The sequence below is a fragment of the Canis aureus genome, chromosome 8, assembly GCF_053574225.1.
Source record: "Canis aureus isolate CA01 chromosome 8, VMU_Caureus_v.1.0, whole genome shotgun sequence".
Classification (NCBI taxonomy): domain Eukaryota; kingdom Metazoa; phylum Chordata; class Mammalia; order Carnivora; family Canidae; genus Canis; species Canis aureus.
In genome coordinates, this window is record NC_135618.1 from 28141016 (window position 1) to 28162564 (window position 21549).

The following is a 21549-nucleotide window of genomic DNA, read 5'->3' on the forward strand; positions in this document are numbered from 1 at the left end:
TCGGAGCGTTGACTGTGCGATTTTATTCATTCACTCATCCAACCAAATCTATTGAGCAGCTACCGAGGAGCTACAGATACAAAGTCAAAACCGCTGGGCTCAATTCACAGTTCTTCTGAGGAACACAGACACCCGAACGGTGGCCATCCATTTTGATGACACCCTTTCCCTGGGAAATGCTGATGTTCTTGAGGGAGGAGAGGGAGTGTGGACAAAACTTGAAAAGAAAGTGTGGTCAGAGGAGACTTTAGAGAGGAGGAGCGTGTGTTGAGATGGTTTTGAAGGCAGCAGGAGGTGTAGGAGTAAATATTGGCATCTTTTTTTCTAATTAAAAACCTGAATGTGTTCATCTGGCAAAGAATTAGAAGAAACAGGAATCTCCAGACCAGTTTGGCCATCTGGTGTTGCGGCTCCCACCAGCTCTCCACCCTGGCATGGTCTGTGCCATCTAAACTTTGAGGTGGTGCGAAGAGAAGAGATGGTTTGTAGGATAAAATGAACTACCTCCTGAACCCATGCTGCTTTGCCACAAACTGACCACATTGATCAAGAGATGAAAAACTTTTAACTTTATTGGAGTGTAACTTCCCAGACTGTCAATTTCCTCAACTGGTTTTGTTTAAAGGATGTATATAAATTTAACACTAAAACGGTTGTAAAGTGAGTTTCTTATGGAACTATGATTCTTAATTCTGACTGCATTAAAATCACTTAGGGAGCATATTAAAAATAGTGGCACCAAGGCCCTACCCCAGACCAGCTCGGTGGTTCAGCTGGTGGTCCTTCCTTCCTTCCTTCCTTCCTTCCTTCCTTCCTTCCTTCCTTCCTTCCTTCCTTCCTTCCTTCCTTCCTTCCTTCCCTCCCTCCCTCCCTCCTTCCCTTCCTTCCCTTCCTTCCTTCCTTCCTTCCTTCCTCCCTCCCTCCCTCCCTCCCTCCCTCCCTCCCTTCCTTCTTCCCTCCCTCCCTCCCTTCCTTCCTTTCCTTCCTTCCTTCCTTCCTTCCTTCCTTCCTTCCTTCCTTCCTTCCCTCCTCCCTTCCTTTTTAAAAGCTTCTCCAGTAATTCCTTGTATACACCAGGGTTAGGAAATTGGGAGAAGAAAGCCAAGCTTTCCAGTCATTTACCTTGCCTTTTTAAAATAAGATTTTAGGGACACCAGGGTGGCTCAGTGGTTGAGCATCTGCCTTTGGCTCAGGTCGTGATCCCAGGTCGTGATCCCCACAGGGAGCCTGCTTCTCCTTCTGCCTATGTTTCTGCCTCTCTCTCTGTGTCTCTCATGAATAAATAAATAAAATCTTTAAAAAAAATAAAATTTTATGGGCATCTGGGTAGCTACATCAGTTACGTGTCTAACTCTTGATTTTGGCTCAGGTCATGATCTCAGGGTCATGAGATCTTGAGAGCCCCATCTTGGGCTCCAAGCTCAGCATGGAGCCTGTTTAAGATTCTCTCTTTCCCTCTCCCTCTTCTCCTCCCCTGCTTGCATTCTCTCTCTAAATAAATAAACACAAAACAAATGTCCACTACACTTTTATAGCAAGACAAAGACGCTATAGGATAGCACTGGAGAGCAATGTGGTCCAGCAACAATAACCAAAAGACAGTGGAGAGTATTGCTGTATCCACTCGAAGAAAGCTGGACCTTTGGAGCAGCCTGTTTGCAGACTGGGGCTGTGCACCCATTTAGTTTTCCCACCAGTTGTTGGGTGGTTCCCACCCAGGGTTGGGTGGTTAGGAAGAAATGAGGCAGTGCTCACTGGGTGCTTAGCACACAGTCACCCCCTACCCATACCCCAATGTGAGGCAAGCATGGAGAGTTTGGGCTTTATCTATGGTGTTTGAAGGACATCCAAGTGGATGTGTGGCTCTGCAGTCCCCAAATGTTGTGATATCCTTAACTCTTAAATTCCATGACAGAGAGGCTTCAAACACATATTTGGCAGGTGCTTTCACAGAGGCTCCAAAGGCTGTCTCTATCCAGGGAAGTTTTTCAAAGGATTATAGAATAAAGAAATATGCTGAAAAAAAGCTGCTGGATAGTGATAGTGCTAGGAGCAGGCTCCTTATTTCTGAGATGAAGAAAATAGAATATATTAGTATTTCTAACCAGTGATTGTCTCAAGTAGAAACAGGATAGTAGCTCCTGGTTGTCCTGTTTCCTGATCAATCTGATTTAGACTTTAAAATTACACGAACAGTTTCTCAGATTTTGCTTATTTCGTTTGTTTGGTTTGTTTTTGTTTTAAAGACTTTATTTATTCACGAGACACAGAGAGAGTGGCAGAGGCCCAGGCAGAGGGAGGCCAACGTGGGACTCGATCCCAGGACCCTGGGATCATGTCCTGGGCCGAAGGCAGATGCTCAACCACTGAACCACCTGGTGTCGCTGCTTATTTCATTTGTTATCTGTCAATCCTGCTTAACTCCAATTAGGGATGATAATAATTGTGGCCAAGTACCGAAAAGTATGTGATTTTTTCCCCCATCAGTGATAATGGGAGAAAACACACACACACACACACACACACACACACACACACACACAGTGTTCCTTAAAAGTAATTTGATCTTCTCACTTCAATTACCTAAAATAATTCTTAAATACTTGAAAACATGAAACTGAATGGTCTCGATCCAGTTCCTATCTCTACTAGACAGAAATATTTTTTAAGCACATTTAAAAAAATAAACTATATTAAACCCTTACTGGAAAAAAAGCCACTTCTGGACAAATACCAAGCCAAAGCAATTTTAGTTTAAATTGGTTTTCCTGGAAAAAGCTGAAAATGTAGTTCAGAAAAGAAATGCTTTGGCAACTTTACAAATCAACACTCAAAAACTAACATGATCAGTTTACATATCCTCTGCTTCGGTGATTCTCAAATACTAATGTAGAAGACAGTTGCCTGGGGAGCTTGTTAAAATCAGATTCCTGGGCCTGGGCCGAGGCTCTGATCCAGACCCAGGTGATTTTGGTACTGGAGATTTGAGGATCACAGTTCAATTAACTCTGAAAAGACAAATTTAGAGCTTTGTATATTGTGCTAGAATGAGGAGTTGTGTTTGTGTTTATTATGTTATCTTGTTGTGTGTTTATAAATTGCCTTGATTTCATAGCCTACTTCTGTGGGGACACCTGTACGAGTGTCACAGGGACAACCTGGTTTGAGGTGTAGACCCGTCACCATGTGTGTGATTTGGGATAAGTCATACATACTGTTTTGGGTTGAGTTTTTTGTAAAGTGAGGCGATTGAATGACATCAATGATTCCTAACCCTTTAAGACTACAGACCCCTTTGAGAAGCTGAAATAATTATTTAATCTCCAGAAAAACACATAGATACACACATCCATGTTTGCACACAAACATGGAGAGGATCACAGTTTTCTTAAAATGCTTACAGGGACTTCCTGGGGCAGTGACTCAGAGCTGAAAATTGGTTTATCTAAATCTATGTTTCATAAGCCATCCCACATTTCCTCCAGGTTTTTTCTTTGGGAAGATGTGTCCCTTTACACCCTCCACTCCCTAGTTGGGAATCACCATTGTCACACTCACTGGCCACTTCCTGAAGCTGTTTGCAAACATTTAATCATCTTAGACCCTCCCCACCTTACAGGGAAGTGACATTATTTGCATTTTACAAAGGAGAAAACTGAGATCAGTAAAGGTGAAATAATTTGCCAGCAACTACAAACAGGCTCTGGCTTCCACCCTGAGCTCCTAACCTCCTTGGCAGGGTTTCTCAGTGTGGGCATTGCTGACGTTTTGAGCTGGATAATCCTTCTTCGTTGTGGGACTCCTGTGAAATGGTTAGTGTCCCTGCTTTCTACCCATTAGATAGAGTGACACCCTCTGCCCCCATGTGTGACAACCAAAAGTACTCCCAGACTTTGCCAAATGGCCCCCCACTGTGAGCCGGGCTCTGGGGTACTTGCCTGATGGGAGTCTACCCCTGCATGAGCTGCGGTTGCTCGGGTTGGTGCTCTGGGGTCTGACAGAGCAGAAGGCAAGTGGGAGGCCAGCGCGGAAGGTCTCAGGCACCCCAGGTGAGAGCTCGGCAAGGAGCAGACCGCGGGTCATTTCCAGCCCCATGGTTCTGCAAATGCGTGATTTCTAAAAACTCTATGGGGGTTTTGCTTTCTCCTAATGGTAAATGGGCTCCTGCAGTTGAATTACTCCTACGCTGGGCTTCTGTAAAGCAGCATGGAGCTGCCCTTCCTTTGCAAAACCTCTCTTCTGGTCCGAAGAAGCTCATCCCAACATGGTTCTCAGTTGTGTTCATTCTGAGAAGATCCAGATCTGAAGAAATGCAGCTGGGGTTTGAAATAGGATTTTACACAGTCTTGGCATTGTGCTTGGTGGGGTTGCTCTGTGGCCTGGCCCCTGGCAGCCAGGGAAGGCCCAGGAAACGAGCAATTTCTCAGATCTTTCCAAAGCATGGGGAGCCAGGTGCTAGATGTGCTTTGGTGGATTTTGAAATTGAGTACTGGGCAAAGTACACCCTGGGCCCTGTCAGGGGTGGCTATGCAGTGGTATGAGCGGGTCCTTGTTATCAACAAAAGCTCTATTTAAAAATAATTTGGTGGCATCGAGCGTGAGGATGTGGTTACATGAAGCTTATAAAGCAGTTTGGGAAGATCAGTAACAGCAACGCCTTGCTGCGTGACTCTGACTGCCAGTTGACCTCTTGAGAAAGTAACTGAGCTAGAAATCTTGACCTTGCCTACTAGAGGTTCCCCAGGGACCTATTCAGTCACCAAATGTTTAAGTATTTACAGCGTGTCAGGCACTCTGACCAAAAAGAGAGCCTTGGCCTTGAGTAGTTTATCAGGTGGAGAGGGAGTAGCCAATCCTTGGGGAGCCCGGCTGTGGCAGCAACACACACGTGTGCTTTGGGGGCACACAGGCTGGACAAGCTATCGTGGAGGTCAAGAAAGACTCCTTGCAGGAGGGGGAAGTCTGAGCTCAGGCCTGGAAGATAAGTAGGACTTAGCACGGCAAAATGGGAGTGGATTGCAAAGAGGCAGCCAGGAGAATGGCATGCCCTGAACACACAGACATGGCTAGCTGGAAGCAAGAGGAGAAACTGAGGCACACTCAAGGAAGGCAGGTCCACAGTCTGGCTGGAGCAGGGCTGGGGTGGGGAGAGAAGGGGTGCAGAGGTGAGGATGGAAGAGGTTGTAGGAGGGACTTACGCTGGGCAGTTTTAAGACCTGTGCAGACCTCAGCACTTGTGGAGGCCCCATCACACATCATATCAAACATATGACAATGTATCCCGATTTCCACCTAAAATAGTTTATAAATAATGAATTGATTTGCAGTTGACTATTTTTTCACCATTTTTATTTAAATTTTAGTTAACATACACTACAATATTGGTTTCCAGAGTAGAATTAAGTGATTCATCACTTGCATACAACACCCAGTGCTCATCATAACAAGTACCTAATCCCCATCACCCATGTAGCCCACCCCTACCCACCTCCCTCCATCAACCTTCAGTTTGATCTCTATTGTTAAGAGTTGTTATGGAGGTGCCTGGGTGGCACAGTTGGTTTAGGGTCTGACGCTTGGTTTTGGCTCAGGTCATGAGCTCAGGGTCCTGGGATAGGGTGGGCATCGGGCTCTGCAAGGGGTCTGCTTTTCCTTCTTTCTTTGCTTCTCTTTGCTTCTCCCTCCACTCTCTTTCTCATAAATAAATAAAAAACCTTAAAAAAAGAGTCTCTTACGGTTTGTTTCCCTCTTTCCTTCCCCCCCCTTTCCTATTATGTTCATCCGTTTTGTTTCTTAAATTCCACATATGAGTAAAATCATATGGTATTTGTCTTTCTCTGACTGACTTATTTTGCTTGGCATAATACCCTCTAGCTCCATCCATGTCATTGCAAATGGCAAGATTTCATTCTTTTTGATGGCTGGGTAATGTTCCATTGTGTGTATGTACCACCTCTTCTTTATCCACTTGGCTCGCTCCATGGTTTGGCTATTGTTGATAATGTGCAGTTGACTAATAGCATATTAATTTCTTTTTTTAAGATTTTATTAAAAAAAAGATTTTATTTATTTATTTGAGTGAGAGAGAGAGAGAGAGAGAGAGCACACAAGCAGGGAGAGAGGCAGGAGAGGGCCGGAGGGGCAGGAGAAGCAGATTCCCCAGTGATCAGGGAGCCCAATGCAGGGCTCGATGCCAGGACCCCAGTATCATGACCTGAGCCAAGGGCAGATACTCAACTGACTGAGCCACCCAGGCACCCCGCATATTAATTTCTGTTTCAAACTTTTCTTTTTTATATTTCAGAGCCAGGAATTCTTTTTTTTTTTTTTTTTCAGATATTAAGTATTGTCAAAGGATCTTGAAAAGCTGGTATGCCCAAGGCACCATGCTTAAAGGGCCCAACTGATAATGGCCTGATTCTAAACTTGCAGGTTTAAACCTGGGTAAACCTGGTAACCGGCTTCCCTCTACTGCCCACTGTCTGCCCTCTCCTTTCTCCACCCTCCCGGAGTTGCGCAGGGCCTGTGAACGCTCAGCTAGCGTGGCCCCAGCTTCTCTTGCAGCAAGCAGCAGCCATGTGACTAAAGTTTTCACTGTTTGGGGTATGTATTTGCAGAAGTGATATGTGAACTTTTCAGTTCACATCCTTGAAAAGGAAGCTGGCTGCCCCTCTCTCTTCTTTCCTCATCTCTGCCAGCTGGCATGTGGATGTGACAGTGGTGAAATGATGTCATCCAAGTAGACAAGGATAGCATCCTGAGGCAGTGGTGGTCGATCTTTAGCAAGCATCAGAGTCACTTGGAGGGCTCGTTAAAACAGATCGCTGGACACCATCACCAGAAAATCTGATCCAGTGGGTCTCAGTCATTTCTAACATGTTTCCAGGGGATGTTGATGTCTCTGGTCAGGGACCACACTTTGAATACTCCTGTCCTAAGGGGTGGGGGAGCCATAAGGAGATCTCTGGGTTTCTGGATGACCTGGTGTAGTTGATCTGCCTTCCACCTGGACTGTTCATTCACCTTTGTGAGAGATAAATGAATTATTTCTTTTTTGAACCTCCATAATTTTGGGTCTCCTTGTTGTGTCAGCTTTATTTACAGCAGCTAACCCATGTTAAAGAATTTAAACTTTACCAAAGGCGGCAGTATGGTGTGGTGGGGGTTAAGTATGGAGCAACGGGTTTGAATCCCAGTTATTCTACTTTCTAACTGTGTGATCTTGGGCAAGTTGTTTAATTTACCTACTTAACGAAATTCACTTACCAAATTATTTTTGTGACTCAGCTTTCTCATCTATTAAGTGGATCCAAGGGGAACAAGTTCATGTAAAGCTCACATGCCCTTTCGAGACCACGTTCGTTGGCAAGGACCCCAGAATTCCTTGCCCAGTGGCCATGAACACACCTTCATGATCTGTGTGGACCTCTGCTCTGACTTTGTCCTTCTGCTGGCTGACTCTGCCTTCCAGGCATCATTACAGGTCTGAAATGGTGCTAAGGGAGAGCTGTGTGACAGGAGTACGGATGGGACTTGGATGAGCAGGTTGGAGCATCCTATATGTAACAGGCAGGCGATGACAGAGCTGAGGACAGGGAGAGAAGGGGATGGACTGTGGGACAGAGGTAAGGTGGCCAAGTTGTCACATTCCAGTAGCATGCAATAATCTATGAATCTGAGGATCTAAATTTGAGCCCAGCTTTCAGTTGTCATGAAAGTATGTTTGTCAAGGTAGGAGAACACAATATTATTTGACAATTTGATGGCTTGATTCATGAATTTAAAATATTTAGATATATAGCCTGTGGACCAGGACTATCTATCTATCTATCTATCTATCTATCTATCTATCTATCTAACTATCTATCTATCATATATCTATCTATTCTTGAGAGACAGAGAGAGAGAGACAGAGACAGAGACACAGCAGAGGGAGAAGCCGGCTCCATGCAGGGAGCCCGACGTGGGACTTGATCCCAGGTCTCAGGATCACACCCTGCGCTGAAGGCGGCGCTAAACCGCTGAGCCACCTGGGCTGCCCTGGACCAGGACTCTTGCCCCAGCCTGTAAGTTTAGAGGTAAGCCTTGTAGGCCTGACATGAGGGCCAAATGAAACCATAGATGAAAAATCCCCAAAGGAATGCCTGGTGCATGTGGTGTGTATTCAGTAACATTAGCAATGATGATGCTCATGATTCTCCTGAGGATAATAGGGTCTTAGTGAAAGAACTTAAGCACAAAAGTGACACTTTCTCACTATTTCTTCCAACAAATATTGATTAAGAGTATCCTATGTGTCTGGCATTGTTCTGGGAGCATCCAATAACACTAGTAATCAATGCAAAGCTCTATTTTCAAAGAATGTACATTGGAGTGGAAGGTAGGGACACACAAAAAAATTTAACACTTGAGAAGCGGTGTCTTTTAGTCTTAGAAAGATCACTTTGCCTGGAGGGAGGTAAGATGGTAGGTAGACATCAGTTAGGAGCTTGTTGGGATATTCTAGAGAAGAGATGGTAGTTGTGGTTGTCTGATATTAGGTAGTGGCAGAGTGGATAGAGATCAGTGAACAGATTACAAAACATGAATATGGTAGAATGAGGACACTTGGGTGATTGATGGATATAGGGAGGAAGAGAGGAAAGAAGTAATAAAAAATGATAGCTAGGATTCTGACTTAGGCATCAGGATAATGGTGATGCTGGGCACAGGGACTGGAATACGGGAAAAGTAGGGATTGGTTTGGAAAGAAGATGAAGGGACCTGTTTTGGACATTTGAGGTTTTGAGATGCCCACAGAGCACCCAAGTAGCAGTGTCCGGTAGGCAATTTTGTGTATGAGTAGAACTTCAGCCAGGTGGAAAGTGTCTCAGGGTGAGAGCACAAGTGGTGTGGGCTGGGCATTCGGTGGGAGAAAAGGAGGTCAAAGCAGAGCGTGTCTGCCAGGAGAGGGAGTGAGCTCGTGTAGGCAGCTTGAGGAGATGAAGCGCAGGGGAAGTGTTTATTAGGTTGTGGTGAAGCTGGCACTTTTGAAGCCAAAGGAAAGCCACCAGTGGTGGGTAGAGAGAGACTGGACACACATAAGAAGGGTGGTTGACCCTTGCCAAGTTCCTGCCAGGGGTAGGAGGAAAGAGGGGGTTGTGAAAATCACTCACCGTTTCACCATGGAATAAAAAGGAAAAAGAAAAAAGAAATCATTTATACAGCCATCCACTCACTGATTATTTATTTATTGAGAACCTTCCACATGCCACGCATTGCCCTGGTTTTGGGAATGAGAGGAAAAAACCCTTCACCCTATTGTACTATAGATTGTACTATTGTTCTATAGATTAAAACAAAACCCACACCAAATACAAACAAAAACTTGCCCCCTGCCAGGCATGGGCTAAAGAAGAAAGGCATAGACTTGACAGAAATGTGAGTGATTAAAAGGCACCAGAGCCTCTCAGCAGGGATTTTGCTTGTTCCCACAGGCAACAGGTAAGGCAGCAGCAGGGGGCCAGGGACCTGGAAATCAGATACCCCCCTGATGTGAGAGGAAATTTTTATTTCAAGCACAGATTTTAACTATAAATAATTAGAGGAATCTCTTGCAGGCGTGCTGTGCTTGATGTACTCAGAGACACAAGAAAGACAAATGACTCCAGGCGAAGGACAATAGCAAATTCTCTTCAACATCAATGAACTTGACATCTGAACCTTCAGTCCTTCGAAAAGCAAATCCCTGGTTCATCTCTTTAATCCTCCAACTCAACTAATTCCACTTAATTACTGCCTAAAAGGACTAAACCCATCAAGTCATGCTTAGCTCTAACCCCATTAGAGTTGTTAACAGTCACTAACTAATACCATTTCATGGAAAGGGAGAGAGGACAGCAGAGGAAGTGCGTCTTGCTCTCCATTCTGAAATGTCACCTTACAGACAGCCGGGAGAGGACTCCTACCATAGGATCCAGGGCTATGGCACATGTTAGATAGAGAGGAACGTTTCTAGTGTCAGACCTAGGGAGGAGAAATGTTAAATTTATGTGTGAGGATTCACAGAAAGTCTGAAAAGGAAGGGCCTTGGAAGTCACTGAGTGAAAACTTATTTGACAAGATGACAAAACGATCCATCACAAGGCCAGTTGGTGGAGGCTCAGCTTAGAACTCAGGTGTCCCGAAACTCCACGGCTCATTTTTTCCATTATGCGCTCTTACCATATTCCATACTGACTTAAGTTTTCAAATAAACGATTTTCACAGCAAAAATGGATTTACTGGGGGGCAAGGGGAGGGAAGGGTGGCTTTTATGGAAAATTTCCCATGCGGAATGGTTAAGTAAGTGGTTGCATCAAAGAAGTTGCCAACATCTGACTGCAAATCTCCATCTAAGGCCATAAAATAAAAAAGTTCTCAAGTAAAGAGTCATTGTGTCATCGACACTGGATTATTCAGGTTTTCTTTTTTCTCCCTGACACCTACTTTTCACCTGACCATTTCATTTTTACCCTCTAACCATTTCATTCCTGAACACAAGCCAAACTCTGAAAAGGAGTTTGGTGATGAGAATAAAATCAAAGTTATGATTTAAGTGGAGGCTCGGGGATTTTCTGTGGATAATTACCCATGTCCCACCTTACCAAAGGGAGGGGAAAAAAAAAAGAATTTCATTTGGAATATAAAGTAATTCTCTCTGCAAGTGTGGGATGGAAGAGATCAGCCCTGGGAATGGGAGTATAGTCATCCCTCAGAAAAATCTTGCCCACGGAACGCATGAGGCTAGGACGAAATAGATCAGGAGCGTATTACGTTTTATTCCAACACTGATGAGAGGAAGAGGATGAAGGGAAGAAAAATGAAGCAGGGTGAAAAATAAGGTGATTGGGCGAGAGAGAGAAAAGACAAGGCAGAGAAACTTGTTAATTACAGCACTTTCTGAACAAGGTATTTTTTTTTCCCTTTCACAAGATAGAAGCTATTGAATAATTCATGCCAAGCGTGGCAAGGCTGCCTTTTTCCCTGGGTGATGCAGAGCTGAGCACCAGAGCGCTCCGTGTGGGTTCAGCACCGCGGCCAGCACCCTGGCTCCGCGCGCCGCCGGCGCTCCCCGCAGCTCCGCTCCCGCCGCGCCCGAGCCCGGCGCCCGCCCGCGCTCCTGCCGCGCCGCCCGCCCGGAGGCCTCCCCGCGCCCGCGGGCTGCTGCCCTCTGCCCGGGGCCGAGCGTGCGGCCGCCGCCGGGGAGGCGCGGGCCCCGGCTCCCGGCCCTGACGCCGGCGCAGCGTCTCCTGCCGATGCGGGGACCACGGACGCGGCCGTGAGGAGGTGTCTCCGGGCGCCCCTGCCTCCGCCACCGCCCGCCGAGGACCAGCCCCAGAGTCAGGTACCCCCGCCCCCTGCGCCCCGGCGCTGCCCCCGGCTGGGCGGCGTCTGCCTTCTGGACACCGCGGGCGCCGTCCGGCCGCCACTCCGTGCGTGTGCGCGTGCTTCGGGGACGACAGGAGCCTGCTGCCGGCGCCCCGTCCCGGGGCCCCCCGCCGCCCGCCCCGCCCGGGGGGGCCTGTCCCCGCGCGCCGGAGCCACTCCCGAGGGGGCACCCGTCCTCGGCCACGCGGCCCCCGCCCCCCGCCCCCGCCCCCGCAGGCCGCTAGTCCGCCCCCCGCGTCGCCGGCGCAGGGCCCGGGGGCCGTGCGCGCCCTCCGTGCGGGCGGCTGTCGGGATGGGCCGCGCCGGGCGGAGCTGAGGCTGGCGGCGAGGTGCGAAGAGCCGGCCAGCATGACCAACTCCTCCTCCGCGTCCACGTCCTCCACCACCGGGGGCTCGCTGCTGCTGCTCTGCGAGGAAGAGGAGTCGTGGGCGGGCCGGCGCATCCCCGTGTCCCTCCTGTACTCGGGGCTGGCCATCGGGGGCACGCTGGCCAACGGCATGGTCATCTACCTCGTGTCGTCCTTCCGAAAGCTGCAGACCACCAGCAACGCCTTCATCGTGAACGGCTGCGCCGCCGACCTGAGCGTGTGCGCCCTCTGGATGCCGCAGGAGGCGGTGCTCGGGCTGCTGCCCGCCGGCGCGGCGGAGCCCCCCGCGGGCTGGGACGGCGCGGGCGGCAGCTACCGCCTGCTGCGGGGCGGGCTGCTGGGCCTGGGGCTCACCGTGTCCCTCCTGTCCCACTGCCTGGTGGCCCTGAACCGCTACCTGCTCATCACCCGGGCGCCCGCCACCTACCAGGCGCTGTACCAGCGGCGCCACACGGCGGGCATGCTGGCGCTGTCCTGGGCGCTGGCGCTGGCGCTCGTGCTGCTGCTGCCGCCCTGGGCCCCGCGGCCCGGCGCCGCGCCCCCGCGCCTGCACTACCCCGCGCTGCTGGCGGCCGCCGCGCTGCTGGCGCAGACGGCGCTGCTGCTGCACTGCTACCTGGGCATCGTGCGCCGCGTGCGCGTCAGCGTCAAGCGGGTCAGCGTCCTCAACTTCCACCTGCTGCACCAGCTGCCCGGCTGCGCCGCCGCCGCCGCCGCCTTCCCGGGCGCCCCGCACGCCCCGGGCCCCGGCGGCACGGCGCACCCGGCGCAGGCCCAGCCCCTGCCGCCCGCGCTGCAGCCCCGCCGGGCGCAGCGGCGTCTCAGCGGCCTGTCGGTGCTGCTGCTCTGCTGCGTCTTCCTGCTGGCCACGCAGCCGCTGGCCTGGGTGAGCCTGGCCAGCGGCTTCTCGCTGCCCGTGCCCTGGGGCGTGCAGGCGGCCAGCTGGCTGCTGTGCTGCGCCCTGTCGGCGCTCAACCCGCTGCTCTACACCTGGAGGAACGAGGAGTTCCGCCGCTCCGTGCGCTCCGTCCTGCCCGGCGTCGGGGACGCGGCCGCCGCCGCCGCCGCCGCCACGGCGGTGCCCGCGGTGTCCCAGGCGCAGCTGGGCACCCGCGCCGCCGGCCAGCACTGGTGACCCGGCCGGGCCCCGGAGGGCGCCCCCCGCCCCCGCCCCCGCCCGCCAGGACCCCGCCAGGACCCCGGCAGGCCCCGCCCTGAGCCGCGGCGACGGCGGCGCCCGGGACCCCAGGCCTCCCCCGAGGGGCTCCCCGAGGCCCCTGTGCGCAGACACCCGAGTTTTAGCCTCTGTTTCTGTGTTTTAGAGAAATCCTGAAGTCGAAACACCGGAAACTTCAAGGACTTGCTACACTGACATTTTTTAAAAAAGGACAGGTTCATTTATCTCCGCGCTGTCCTGCGAAGGGAGCTGTGATAAGGCCTGGACTGCGGGGCCCCCCCGCCGCGATAAGGCCTGGATTGCGCCCCCTCCGAGGCCTATATTGCGGGGTCCCCCCCGCCGCGATAAGGCCTGGATTGCCGCCCCCTCCGAGGCCTGGATTGCGCCCCCTGCGAGGCCTGGATTGCGCCCCCTCCGAGGCCTGGATTGCGCCCCCTGCGAGGCCTGGATTGCGCCCCTCCGAGGCCTGGATTGCGCCCCCTGCGAGGCCTGGATTGCGCCCCTCGCCTCCCGCACCAGCACCAGCGCGCGGGCCAGAGCGGCCGGTACCGCCGCAGCGAGCGGCCTTCCGGGAGCCGCTGGGGAAGTAGCTGGTCGTGGACGAAGCCTCCGTCCTCCGCAGCCCGCACTACCCTGGGGAGCGAAGCCGCAGATGTGCCCGCCAGCAGGAGCCGCCGCCAAGACCTCAAGCCCTTTATTCTTAAAAGGGTTTTTATAAAGTCGGGCCGTTAGCCAGTGAGAAAAGAGAAAACAGATCGATTACTTGAGCCCCGTGTTCGCACGTCTAAGACTCCACACGGGCACAGCGGGTTAAAGCGGGGATTTCCCATTGTGCCCATTGACGGTCTGAGCCAGCCATGGAATTGTGAAGACACAGAAGGGGTGTTTTAGGTGCCAGTTTCATGTTTCCTATAGCATGCACACGTGTGGCTACCTTCATTTGTAATCAGTTTACTTGCCTTATGAGTGTGATCGCAGCTTTGAACATTCTGTACTATAATGGTTGCTAAGGAGAATGAATCCTTCTGTTTTCTCTTTAACATTTAAAATATCTCAATGCACATGCTATAATTAAACACTAATAATGCCATGACTGCAGAGCTAACGTTAGCTGCTATTGCATGCTCCTAGATGCTAGAACTTACTGGGCATGTGGTTTACTAAAGCAATACCCATTAGACAAGGACATTTTACTTCTTCCAGACACCAGGAGAAGTGGCCTTCAATTCTTGGAAAAGAGACACAGAGACACCCTGGCTACCTACCTTTCTTGTCTTGACCCAATTTATGAGAAACTCCCAGTTGGGACTTTATCTTGCAAGTGGAACCACAGTCAAGATGGATCAATAATCATGGTTTTGGCTCTGTAAAGCGGTCTGTGCTCTTTTAGGGTTTAGACAAGCCACACATTAGAAAGCAACACTGTTTTCTATGTAGTTCATATACATATGACCACGACACTCGACGTTAATATTGTGTCTGTTGAAAGAGGTGTAATAGACTCCGTTATATATAGCAAACAGTTCCAGTGGGAATCTGTCTTAAAATGTACGGTTCAAGGCTGGTCTTTGGTTTACCGAATTTATTTAGAAATAGCTGAGATGCAAAATCATGTGAAGTCACTTCATAAAATTAAGGTGGGGAAAAAAGTAATTTAAGATAATCATCTATTAGCATCATGACTGCTAACTACATCAAATCTGGGGCCGAGCAACCTCAATTACCTGCCTGTGTGGTTCAGAACAAAGAACAGCTTGCTCTGTTGCACTCTTGAACATTGTGTAAGTTAGGACAGCGGGAACATGCGTGCATTTGAATAATTGCACTTACTAGGGCACTTGAATAATTATGGGAGGTGCAGGAAACTTAGACATGTTTGTAGTAAAACGAAACAGATTATGTTCATTACCAATAACAGGTCAGCAGTCATTTTATTAATCTATCCCCTTTGTGCATGTACCGTTTTTCTCTCACTAAGGTTTCATCTATTCCCATTTTCCTTGATTCAAAGATTTAATTATGATTCAAATATTTAATTAAAGTTCAGACAACTATCTCTCTGAGTGTTTTTCTTCTGTCTCTGGTCTTCTTGTATATCTCCTCGAGAACACTGTAGCAGAGGACACTGTATTCCACAGCAGTAGTGATGAGGGTAACTTCTTCGTTCTGGCTTAATTTTATTTTTAGTTTCTCAAATTATTTCTACCTTATATAATCAAATAGGGTCGGATGCCAGCATTAAAAGGAAATGGATATGATTTGCTTTCTGTAAACATAACTGAATTAGGGAATAGGTTGCAACAGCAACAGAGAGCTTGCTTTGGGGCGGTGGGGCGGGGTGGGGGGGGGCACTTTTTCTAAATCTCTATTGAAGTGGTCTTCTTTTAATCAGCCCTTTATTTTTGTTTCTCACTGTGGATGTGGCAAATGATTGCTCCTGCTGTTCCCCAAAGCACTTGCGACACATATGAACTTAGCTTTTCAAATACCCGGTATCTTCCAGCGTTTCTGGTGAACACTGAGAACCACCTTAGGCTGGCTCGGTGCCATTTGGGAGACCTCCTTTAGGTTATATTTACTGGTAATTAACTCCACAGGACTGATTCACTTTTAATTTCGAAGTAGCAATGATGTGTCTAAAAATGCCTTACCAGGGCAATAGCTGGAGTGTTGGAGTTATTGCTTTTACGAATTAAGTTAATGGAGATTGTGTTCTTATTTAAATGAAACCACATATTATCCACTCAGGAATAAAATATCCTAATTGCTGTTGTGGGCTGCCCTACTTTGCCTTTTCTACTTTTCTGCTTTAGGTATATGCCTGTTAATACATATAGCACCCGCAGTCTAACCCCCCCCACTTCCCTCCCCCTTGCACTTTAATGGTTAAATTCTAGGATGTAACAGGTGTTAGTTACTCCTAGCACTTCTTCCCTCCAAAATGAAGTACGTTCATAAACATTAACTCTGTCACACAAAGGCATCCACAGGTGGTTTTTGTTTTAAACACTATAAGGCTCTAACTTTCTGATAGAGAAAGCCCTGGAAAAGATCTGCTCACCAAGAGAATGTTGGTCTGCTTGGGCCTCCTGGTCCAATGCATCCCTGTCCTTCTGATGACAACCATATCGATCAACTTCGCTCTTTCACGTGTCAACTTTATTCCATTCCTCCAGGCACTCAGACGATGCTCATCTGGCTCTTTGGCGGTCCTGGGAGCTGACTTGACAAAAGACATCAGTTGCATAAGTTTGAGAACAATTGTAGATGGCACTTACTTTCAGAGGCGTTTGTAGGTTGTGGGGCAAGAATGGAGCTCCAGATGGGAGTTCTTGGTCTGTAGGAACAAAGGTGGGGGTGGGGGGACCCTTTCTCTCTTCCTCTACTCTCTCCTTTGGTACCTTAGGGGCCTCACACCTATGTGAGCAGCCTCAGCCCCACAGGTCTAAGCTCTGCCTGCATCCACCTGTCAACCAGCCACCTGCTAGAGCATGTCCTAGAGATGGCCCCAAGACATTTAGACAGGAAATTCCAGGGTTCCAGGTACCATACCAGGACTTGTTGAGGAGGCACAGGCTGCAGGCAAGGACCTTTCCTTGGGATTTCTTTCCCTCCGGAAAGGAGAATGACCAGAGGTGGGTGGGAGCAGGCCCTTTAAAGCGTGAAACCCAGGTTGGGACCCACGTGTCTCAAGTCGAAGGTGGATACTGCTTTCACGGGGGTCCTCCTCAGGTAGCCTTTCCTAGCTTCTCCCACCTGCAGGAATTCCTTAACCAGGTGCTCCCAGGGACCTATCCCAGGAATCCTATCAGGCCTGGGGGGATGCTGAGGAGGGAGTGGAAACTGTGGAGGTGAAACAATGATGCATACGTGGGGCGTGTTACACGGGTGTCGTGACTCGTGTGCATATTTGCAAACTTTCGCAGTGAAAGTTGAAAAAAGTAAAGCCAAATTCTGAAAAAAAGAAAGCAAGCTGAAAAGAAGGAAGGGAATGAAAAAGTAAGGAAAGAAAAGTAGCTAATGTGCCTAAGGTCATGTAACAATTAAACAGAAAAGCTGGAGCTTAAACCTTTTGTCTGACTCCAGAGCGTGGGAAGTCAGCACTGTGCTATAGGATGAAATCAGGAGTTTTCATTGGGGTGTGCAATTCCCTCCACGGTGTGACTATTCCCTAATCTCCCCGATTACTTTCGCTCCTCCTGGCATCCTTCGCCGTAGCCTGGTTGGTCCATACATTGACATCAAAGGTGCCCCATGGTCTGTGTCTGAGCCTTGTTCATTCAGAGCGCTTCCTGGAGTGTCTTGGAGTCTCCTCACTTACCCAATCCTCATCCTTCCTTCCCAGAGGTTCACTTAGTTTCTAGGTCCTCATGAAAGCCCTGCCCACCCCCATTCCCCAGCCATAAGCTCTGCCTCCACAGAATTCCTGGGCTGCTTTGTTCTTGTCTCTTCTCTTCGTCATAAGATGTGTGTCGTCTTCAAAACTAGGTTTTAGGGCAGCTCGGGTGGCTCAGCGGTTTAGTGCCTCCTTCAGCTCAGGGCGTGATCTTGGAGACCCGAGATTGAGTCCCACGTCGGGCTCCCTGCATGGAGCCTGCTTCTCCTTTTGCCTGTGTCTCTGCCTCTCTCATGAATAAATAAATAAATAAAATCTTTAACCCCCCCCCCCAAAACTAGGTTTTGGTTTATTTTTCATTCCTTTGATTTTTTGTTAGAACATATACTGCCTTTTATCTATTACTAAGCAGTTACCTGAAATATGTTAGAAAATTAATATATGTTTATAGTTAAAAAAGAGTAATTTTGAAAGAAAAAAAAAAAGATCTGGTTCTTTCCCTCACACGTGTATTTTTCCCTTAATGAAACAGACCCAAGCATAAATTACATACCCTTGCAAAAGGATATCCCAGAGTAGCAATGTAGGGGTGAACCATGTGCATAAATCACAAGCTGTCAGTGCTGTCATTCGGGGGAGATTTACACTCTTGTTATCCAAGTTCTTTTGGTATTCTGAACAAATACTCAGTAATTATACATACAATTATTTTGCAGGGCCTTGCATAGAAAAACTATGTATTTTTGATTTCTAAAATCCTTAGACATTGCTAATCAGTGACTATGCTATTTTGCTAGAATCCCTGGAGAAATAACTGTGGGAATGTTTTTACTTTTCTTTGTCAGTTCACTGGATGGTAGACCTGGAGATTATCCAGTCTAGCTCTGTGCTATTTTTATTAAACAGCAAGTGTTTAATTTTTTATCTTTTCTTGTATAAATTAGACCCATTTCTCATTTTTCTCTTCTCAGGTAGTAGGAAACTACATCGCCTCCTTTGTACAGATATTCTTCTTTTAGCCACATGAAAGTTCTATGAAAAACCAACATGATTGAATTAAAAAATTTGCCCTTATGAAAGTTTTACTTTATGAAAATAAGTTTTTTCTGTATGAAGATAAAGGTCTATATTCATAGAAAATTTGTAAGATATAGAAACATAGAAGAGATTATATTCTCCAAAGTTTCACTTACCAAAGATTACCACCCTAACATTTTATTGTGCTTATCTACTCTTTTTAAAATTTCTTTTCCTATGCACACTTAATTGTGCATAATTACAGCCAGAAATACATACTGACATATATCTATGTGTGTGGTATATATACTATATTTAAAAAGTGTAAGCAGGAGAAAGATGTTTTAAAGAGGGGCCTATTGATAGATAACATTTGCCACTCATGCCTGTAGCAATTAGAATATCTTCACTATGGGGTGCCTGGATGGCTCAGTTGGTTAAGCATATGACTCTTAGATTCAGCTCAGGTCATGACCTCAGGGTCATGAGATCAAGCCCCATATTGGGCTCCACACTGGGGGTGGAGTCTGCTTGAGATTCTGCTTGACATTCTATCTCTCCCTCTCCCTCTGTCTCTCCCCCCGGCCTCCAGGGTCTCTCTCTCTCCAAAGAAAAGATGGGGGGAGAAAATATCTTCACTACAAGTAACAGACTACTTAGCTAAAAATGGCTTAAACAATGATTGCATCTCATCATCATAAACGAGACGTCTACAGGTAGGTAACTCCATAATTTGTTAAGTAGCAACCTGAAGTCTTCAAGGGCCTGGGTTCTCTGCATCCTTCTACTCCGTCGACCTCAGTCTTTGTTGCTTTATGGCTCCAACATGGCTGTTGTAATCACATAATAGCACAGAAGAGAGGGAAAAAGACTCTTCTTGCTTGTCTCTCTTTTTCTTTAGAAAGGAAACTCCAAGAAGCTCCCACAAGGGACTTCTCCCTCAAGAGGCTAGAAGTAGTCACATGGGCACCCCTAAAGGAAGCTGAGCTGTGAATATCTGGCATTAAAAAAAATTCATCAGGAGAAGTCTATCCAGTGCTCGTTGATGTACGTGATTGACGGTTTGCCATTTATGCTGCTCTCTACCCACTTGGTGGATCTTACCTCTTTTTCAGAACTTCTGGCTGACTGCGGGTTAAAGTCAGTAACAACTTCCAGTGTCTAGAAGTCATTTATTTTAAGTCTGTTGGGCTGAAATAGGATCTTCTGTGACCCTTATTACTTAGCTTTTAGACAGTGAACAGATGGAGCATGTTAAAAACTGCAATCTCCCAGGCCTCTTTCTGTTTCTATCCCTCTCGTGGTGGTTTTCTGACTGTAGAAAAGAGAACTGCTGCTGGGGAGGAGCAGGCCAGGAGGCTAGCGCAGCCCCCTCCACCTCCCGACCTCCTCAGCCGTCAGCATTCATTCAGTGGGATTGTTCCAGATTATGGTCAGAACATACTGGGGCCTGCAGGTGGCCAGCAAATAGCACCCTCTTCACTCACTGACCATGAAATAAATAAGAACATGAAATGTACAAATGATGAAGGGCAACGTCATCCCTATAATATAAAGTCCAGGTAGGAGAATGCAAGTTCGTGTGAGTGCCACAATGAGCTCGCTGACTTCCTCCTTGCCCACCTAGTCTTTGGAATAAGCAGGCTAACTAGCTCTCACTGGTCCCTGTGGAGAGGGAAGGCCAAGCAGATCACATTTCTTGGGCTCATGACGTTAAATTAGCTCCTCCCCATTGAGAAACCCGGCTAATGGCTATTGCCTATTCATCAGTTACTTCACTTTACCCCCAAGAGGTGGACTAGAAGATGCAGCAGGACCAGCAAAACTGTTTTCTCTTGGAGACCAGACAACGACAAGAAGGCATTCTCCTCCAAAAGCATATACCTTACGATATGGAAACAGGCTGCCGTCAGGAGGGACAAGCAGACTTACGGTGGAGTTGCCCAGATGCACCATGGACCTGCTTTCTGTCCAGTTTTATCAACTAGAGGAAATCCACCCTGGTTTCTGGCAATAGGTAAACGGCCAGTTGCAGCAGGGAGTGTTAACCAGGTATCATTTAAGTTGGACACTAAATGCGAACCTAAGCTGTAAACAAGTGCAGTATCTAGATCAGGGAAAGAATATTTTTTGCCATGTTCCAAAGTATACTTGAAGAAGGAGATGCTCAGTTTGGAGAAGAGAAGACATTATGGAAAAATAAGTTTCTTTTTAAATATGTGGAAGGTTCTCAGAGTAATCATGCCGGCTTCCACTTACTGATACCATACTGATAACTGTGCTATGTACTTTATATGTGTTACCTTATCTGATTTTCACAATAATCCTACAAAGCGGGTATTACGACTCCAGTTTTATAGTTGAAAATGCCGATTGTTTGAGAGGAAGACTGGCTCAGGTTGGCCCAGCTGGCGAGGGAAAGAGCTGACAATTGACCACCAATCTGGCGGCTGACTCCAAAGCCTGGGCTTGTAAACACAGCACCCGGTGGCAGGGGAGGGAGAAAACATGTATGGTGGTATGGTGTGCAGTTCGAGAAGTAAAATTTGGCTCAGTGGGAGGGAGATAGATTTCAGTTTAATATGAGAAAAAAAACTTCATCTCAATTATAGGTGCTCAAAATAGTATGGGCTGTCTCAGGAAATTGTGATTTTCCTAACACTTGAGGAATTCAAGTAGGGTGTGGAGGACTAACTCTGGAAAGGATGTCTGTATTATGTGGGAAGTTCTATCAGATCAAATCTGAGATGCCTTTCAAATAGACTTTCTAGGATTACATAATATTTCTTCTGCTTGGAGGTGACAAAACCTTTGTTGCCCTGGGCTTACAATATTTCGAATGATAATCAGAAAGAATGTGTTTGGCAAAAACTTTACCCACAACAGCCCTAGAGAAGCAAGGTTAGGTGACCAGGGATGTCCCTCCTTGGGCACTGGAATGTGACTATGCCACATTTTGGGTGACTGTGCCCTGTTGTTCTCTGTTGGTCTCCTCTTTGTTCCTACTTCATTCTCAAACATTTTGATGGGCTGTAGGCTGAAGAAGTACATTGTACTGGAAACTACTCAAGCTACATATCAGGGCTTTATGTGCTACTCAGTTCACTTATGACTATGTATGACACTCGAAGACTGTTTTTGTGAGTTGAGCGATAGAGATTATTTGGATGAGAGATGAACTACTATTGGCTCCTATGTAAAAGGTACCTTTACTGGGCACCGGCGTGGCTCAGTGGTTGAAT

At 47.8% G+C, this 21549-nt stretch overlaps 2 protein-coding genes across 4 annotated transcripts in view; both read left to right on the forward strand.

The window, feature by feature from the left end:
• The window catches only part of CDC14A (cell division cycle 14A), a 250286-nt gene that overhangs the window by 191512 nt on the left and 37225 nt on the right, over window positions 1–21549 (forward strand). The window contains exons 16-17 of one of the 3 annotated variants that reach the window (XR_013384557.1): window positions 7900–8078; window positions 9600–10216. The exons of 1 other annotated variant lie outside the window; for it this stretch is intronic. Coding sequence is in view for 1 of the 2 variants with exons in the window: in XM_077905612.1 (XP_077761738.1) it covers window positions 9600–9614 (15 nt within the window). In the remaining variant the exon portion in view is untranslated. Of the gene's footprint in view, window positions 1–7899; window positions 8079–9599; window positions 10217–21549 lie in introns of those variants that run through there. One more of the 3 variants, XM_077905612.1, reaches the window with a different exon arrangement.
• On the forward strand, window positions 11639–15008 carry GPR88 (G protein-coupled receptor 88). The gene has a single exon (XM_077905618.1). The coding sequence runs from the start codon at window positions 11758–11760 to the stop codon at window positions 12910–12912; it is 1155 nt and encodes a 384-aa protein (XP_077761744.1). The 5' UTR covers window positions 11639–11757; the 3' UTR covers window positions 12913–15008.